The sequence below is a fragment of the Triticum aestivum genome, chromosome 2D (genome assembly GCF_018294505.1).
Source record: "Triticum aestivum cultivar Chinese Spring chromosome 2D, IWGSC CS RefSeq v2.1, whole genome shotgun sequence".
In the NCBI taxonomy this organism is placed as follows: domain Eukaryota; kingdom Viridiplantae; phylum Streptophyta; class Magnoliopsida; order Poales; family Poaceae; genus Triticum; species Triticum aestivum.
The window spans coordinates 540280209-540286527 of record NC_057799.1 but is presented as its reverse complement, the minus strand read 5'-3'; the positions used below and the strand labels follow the sequence as shown (position 1 = coordinate 540286527).

Genomic DNA, 6319 nt, shown 5'->3' with positions numbered 1-6319 from the left:
AAGTGGAGAAAAAATAAAATAAAATAAAATGAGAGAGACAAACCAAAAAAACTATGTACGCTCAGAGAAAAGAGAAGGAACGAGAACTGAAAAGAAGTATCGAACTGGAATTCATTTCTAGTACCTTCTTTTTTTTGGAGAGCATAATTATACAGGAGAAAATAATAATAAAACATGGTGTACACTCTGCAAAAAAAAGAGAGATGTAATTCCAGTTCGTTACTTTTTTCTTTTCACCAGCAAAAAAAGGCAACGGACTGGAAGCCACTTCTCCTGCCTTTTTTGTCTATGTCTAAAGGTGAGTTTATCCTCTAGGCTGGCTGTTTTGGCTCTGGGATATATGCTCTTGGATGAACCATACATTTATAATAAAGAGAAAAATAAAATTTAAAAATTCTTTTTTTTGTGTGTGTAGACGATCTTGTTAGTGTAACAAGCGTGCTTGACATTTTTTGTATGAAGCAGTGGTTTGTCGGTGAATAAAATAAAATTAAGTGTAACATCTAATGTTTGACTTGTTCTTTTTTTTTTTGCACATGTCAAAATGCTTAGCTTTACCCCTAAACATTTGCCGGTCGTTATTGAGTGTGACAATGAACCTATCGATTTTTTTGACATTAAAAAAACATTTTTGACGCACCGGAGCTATGCTGCCAATAGCTGAATTGAAATATGTTACTTTTATCTAAACTAGTTTGTTTTCTTTTCATGTCGTATTGGAAACCATGCTCTTCATTAACTCGGTCAAATCTTAGCAAAAAGCATGTCATGCATTAATTGAATCAAATAAATATATTTTTTTATCAAAAATTCAACTAATCAAAACTTTCCTTGACTTACTCTACCCATACACAAATCAAATAAAAATCTTACCAAAACCTCCACTAAATCAAAATTTCATTGGCTTCCTATACTCATACTCAAATAAAATCAAATCTTACCAAAACATGGAATATGGTGGGTGTGACGTATACGTAGGACGTAATTGGTGTTGGACCACTAGAATATGTATGCCCTCGTTGCAACACACGATCAATTAGCTAGTGATGGTAAAAGTGGAGTTCCTGGCTATTGATTATTTTCTCCTTACCATGGGTACAATTTTATTTAGAAAAGAAAAGTGAGTCCTCTCAAGGTTATCACGATTTGGTTGCCAGCTTATTTGACATGTTCCTCCTGAGCCAGTCCCATTGCAAGGAAATGAAAAACTAAATATTCTTTAGGGTAACATCATCTTTTCAGCTCGGCCCCAGAATAAGAGAAAGCAGAGGGAAAGCCCCACATTAGTAACCAGTAATTGGAGAAAAACCTAAATTGGTCTGGTCCTAGGTTGGCATACCCTATGCGACGACAAGAATAGGATTTGCTAAATCCTATGGATTTACCCAGATCACCAATACACCAAGTATCACAAATTTCACATAAACTAAGCATGTAAAGTTGCTCGCGTTCTACTTGTTTACTTCAACCCCAAAGGGCTTCTCGTCTACTTTAGTCTTGAATGGCTTCCTGAGATATCAAAGTAATAATAGAAATGTAATTTAAATGTGCCTATTTTGATATTTGAGTTGTAATAGATAATATTTAACTGAAATCAGTCTTCAGTTGCAAGCAAAGCAACAATTATTCGTTCTTGAAAATAGCAATGCTCGAATTCTTAAGTATTCCATGCGGTTTGAGGAGCAAAACCAATTCATATGTGTTCTGAGTAGTAAAACCGACTACAACCATCTCCAGTATTACATATTAACATTGGTTGACTCCAGACATAATGTGAAAATGCATCCAAAGACTGAATGTGACACCATCTCCAAAGTTATTTTTGTATTAGGGAATGTTACACTCATATTCTTGAGAGAAAAATAATTCCACATGCATAATGTTATGTGGAATCTTTTATGAAGCTAGAATCTTATAGTGTATTACCACACATTCATTTTTTTCATTACGGAAATGCTAAAACATTAGATCCAACATCTCGTGGAAAAACTAATCGAAATATAAATTGCATCTCGATCCTTGGGGATTCCTCCTTCTTCTCCGACTTGCACCGACGGCATGTTGATTGTTATCATGGTTGGAGGTATGTGTCATCGTCAGAACGAGTCCTATCCACACATGCAATTGGGAAGTGAACTATGACATGAAACAATGTCAACATCGATCTAGAAGGACGAATGACTCGGGGATTAAGACACGCTAGATCAGATGATAACGGCCGCCGCAAAACTCCATAGATCCTAATATACAAATTAGGAGACACAAGCCCCCACAAAATCGCCAAAATGGTCGACAACTGACCGGGTAGGAGGTGTACACGAAGAACCAAAATGGAAGCCTAGCTATTATCACCACCTCCTCAAAGCGACAATGCTGATGACCAAACCCTAAACTCAACGATGCGACGAATCATCGAGGACACGAGGCTGCCATCTCACTCGCATTGTCTAGAAGTAGGCAAGGAGCTACAACACAAGAATCTCCATGGCGTGGTCTTTGCCACCAACGGACTGCCAATTAAATCCCTAAATTACGTCCTACACACCAGAAACAACAAATCCAGGGACCCCCATCTTTTTGCCTTCAAAGAGAGAGAGAGGGAACACATAGTCTGGCTTGCAGCCAGACGAGCAGACTCAACCGCCTCCTATTCGCTTAAGTGCATCTATATTTTCCTCTGCTTCGGGAACTATCACTATCGACGCGGGTCCATGTCTGCTTTTATGTAATGGTGTTTCAGTCACTTTATGGAAAGTCCAGTCACTTTCTCGTGTCACTTGTTTTTTATTTTGTTTTTTATTCATTACAAATGCATATTTTTGGTGCAATTACAATTTCACCCTTTTCCATTTATTTTTGTTGTTTGCATAAGATGTATGAATTCCCAATTTGTGCCAACTGATTTCGTCGAAGAGGGAAGAAGGAGATGTGTTGCATCAAGGTCGAGACATGGACGATGTGGCTGGCTGCAGCGTCCCTGGCAAGGCTGATCCAAGGTAGTCTCGGATGCGGGGACAACCCGACATCCTTGGCGAAGGTGGGGGAAAAGGTTGACAATACATGTGAGGGGTGCGACGCGCACATGGGGGTGGAAAGGGGTTGCACTGAAGATGATGAGAGGGTTTATAGACTTTAGAGGGATGGTTGGGACATCAACGACATGAAATATGCGACAACTCGGGTGGGGTGGGGTTGTGCGAGGCAGTGCCAACCAAACACCGGTAGTGTAGGCAGGTGGTTTAGCCGACGTTGCATGTGATATTGATGGGGTAGAAAGCTAAGGGGCGCGCGTGGTAAAAAAATATGCACCTTATATCTCTCTCGTTGGATTAACAAGGCAGAGGCAAGGAGGCGAGGGTTCATCCTTATTATTCCCTTTTTGATCGGAGAGCTCAGGAGCAACCTCTTCCATAGTGTTCATCTTATCAGATGAAGTGAGGGTTCAATCTATTAGGAATAAATTAGTTTTTGACTGTTGATGCATTAGCATGCTATAATTAAACAAATATTCATTTGAAACATGGAACCATCATTAGTGAAGGGCCGTGACGGTTGGCAATGTCGAATCCTAATAGCGGACGTCCGTTTAGAACATAACTCTCCCAATGCAGATTTCTTAGCACTGTTTTATACTCCCTCCGTTCCTAAATATTTGTCTTTCTAGAGATTTCAACAAGTGACTACATACAGAGCAAAATGAGTGAATCACACTCTAAGATATGTCTATATACATCCGTATGTGGTAGCCATTTGAAATTTCTAAAAAGACAAATATTTAGGAACGGAGAGAGTAGGTATTTTGCTGATGTGCCTTAGTAGTTAATGAAAAGAGAGGGATGTTGTAGCTTAGAGGGATGGCCTAGTAGCTAACATACAACCCTTGCACATAGCCATAGGCAAATAAATTTACTAGCCCAATCACATGTATGCATGAGACCCAAATCATTAAATTTAGATACAACCCCTAAGTTGGTCGGGCTAGTTGTCTCTTAAATTTTTATATTTTCTATGATATAACATGCTAAAAGACGATGCATTGGGAGATGCCCCCTTCTCTCTTCATCATAGAAGCTGACATTTTTTGAAGGCGCTCCTTGGGAGCAAGTATAATAAGTGATGTAAGACTTTCAATATTATATTTTTGCTGAGTTGAAGAAGAGGGGAGAGAAAAGAGAATAGAAGCAGGCTACAGACTAATAACCAGTTGTAGCATGTGCCCTAGAGGCTTTGTGAAAGAGTGAGGTGAGTTATGTATCAACAAAGTAATACTCCCTTTGCCTAGAAATACTTGTTGGAAAAATAGATAAAAATGAATGTACTATCTAGAATTAAAATACGCCCAAATACATCATTTTTTCTGATAAATATTTTCAGACGGATGGAGTACATATTTATATCTAACTATTATACTTGCCGCATATAAATTTAATTATAGATGACGTGCCAACATCATATAGCCAGCAGCCGGCTATGCTATTAAACATGTTGTGGACCATGTATCGGCGACGTCATTATTGTTCATTCAATCACTTTCCAGTTTAATATTTTCTACAGATGGGATATAAATATGGCTGAACTTACCCTTGATTAATCGACGGCCGGTATCAAATATCTCCTGTTATCATAAGTTGAAGCATCTTCAAAGAGCTCCTGACAAAACCTTGGTTGTACGTAACCTTCAAACGTGGACAGTAGGATTTGTTTCTTCGATCCGCTCCAAACAGGTCATGTAGGTATACGTGTGTTCCCGTGAGAGGCGTGTGGGGTAAGCAGCTAGTAGTAGCAAGCATGGGTGCAGCAGATACCCATTTCTTTTCTTTTATTGGTATGAGAAATTCGACCGTACATTACCACATAACCTTGTCGACAGTTCTCCGCGCACGGCTGCACCACTCAACCTTGTCGACCGTCGATTGTCGCCATGCGCCGGAGCGATCGCCGCCCGACGTGTCGCCAGCCACCTCACCCTTCGCCCCTCCGCGTCCAGCCTATAAAAACGACGATGCACCTCTCGTCCTCCCATCGGACTGCAAGTGAAGCTCACACGACCTAGCCTACCCTACCCACCCATCCATCAGCAGTTTTTCTATCGGCCAATGGCTTCTTCTTCTGTGCTGCTCGGAGCCTCGGCCACGGCCGCGCTCACCGGTACCCCGGCAGGCAAGGCCCTTCCCCGGCCTTGCTTCCTCGCCGCTCGCCCGCGCACCGTGAGCGGTGGCCGCCTCTGCCTGCAGAACGCTCCAAGGGCGACTCCGGTACGTGTGTCCCGAGCAGTACCGTTCGATCATGACTTCATGCCGATTATTTTACGTACGCTGCTGGTTAATCAATCGTTCTATGGGATACGCTGACCGAGATATATGCGTGCATGGGACAGGCGTACAACGACGCTGCGGATGCCACCGACAAGGCCATCGAGGGCGTGAAGGGGGTGGCCGACGAGCTGAAGAAGGGCGTGGCGGAGGCGGCGGAGGCCGTCTCGGGCAACACCGAGAAGGCCGCGGAGGAAGCCGGCAAGGGCGCGAGCGAGGTGGACGACAAGGCCAAGGACTTCGGCGAGCAGGCGAAGAAGGCGACGGAGGAGGCGTGGGACGGCGCCAAGGACGCCGCACAGGGCATCACGGACAAGGTCGCCGCCGCGGCCAAAAAGGAAGCTAGCTAAGCTAACACTACGTTGACTAGTCCGATCTGTATCTCTCAATTCATTTTCCATTGTAAGAACGCATATACGTACTTTTGGTACAAAAGAAAAGAGATAAGATAGCTGTATTTATTTTCTGACATACATGATTACCGCACTGTTAATGTCAAACGCAATAAAGAAGGACAACACTAACGTCCACACGTGTGGTGGGAGCCAAACCCGCACACACGGCCTATAGCACACAGACTACGCCATGTCACCGCATGCATGCATGTGGAAATCTTTTTGGATTTTCTATTTTTAAAATGTTTTATCTCTTAAATGAAAAATCCGATTGAAGATCCGTTTTCACCATTAAATCCCTCGCGACGAGATCTTCGAAACTAGATCCCATACCAATATATTTCAACGAATTATTATTTTTGGGTTAAAAGTTGACGTGTCTATTGCACATGAATTGCTATGATGTTTACACTGAAGTTGCCATGATATGTTTCAGCTATTTTCTTCTACATTTAAAAGTAAATTTTGACATATTATAAAACGGGGAATTAAGAAACTAGACTTGCCATGCACCATAAATTAAAATTGTCATGATACATGCACTTAAAATTGCCATGGTTCATACAAAAAATATATTTTCATGATCAAAGTACTGGATGCCATCATCGAAAA

The 6319-nt window shown here is 41.7% G+C and overlaps 1 protein-coding gene across 1 annotated transcript; it reads left to right on the top strand.

Annotated features, from left to right (window-relative positions):
- The first annotated feature begins 4996 nt into the window (after window positions 1-4996).
- Window positions 4997-5783, top strand: LOC123049858 (protein EaeB). The gene is made up of 2 exons (XM_044472724.1): window positions 4997-5255; window positions 5378-5783. Exons 1-2 carry the CDS (start codon window positions 5097-5099, stop codon window positions 5660-5662), a joined length of 444 nt encoding a protein of 147 aa, XP_044328659.1. The 5' UTR covers window positions 4997-5096; the 3' UTR covers window positions 5663-5783.
- The last annotated feature ends 536 nt before the right edge of the window (window positions 5784-6319 follow it).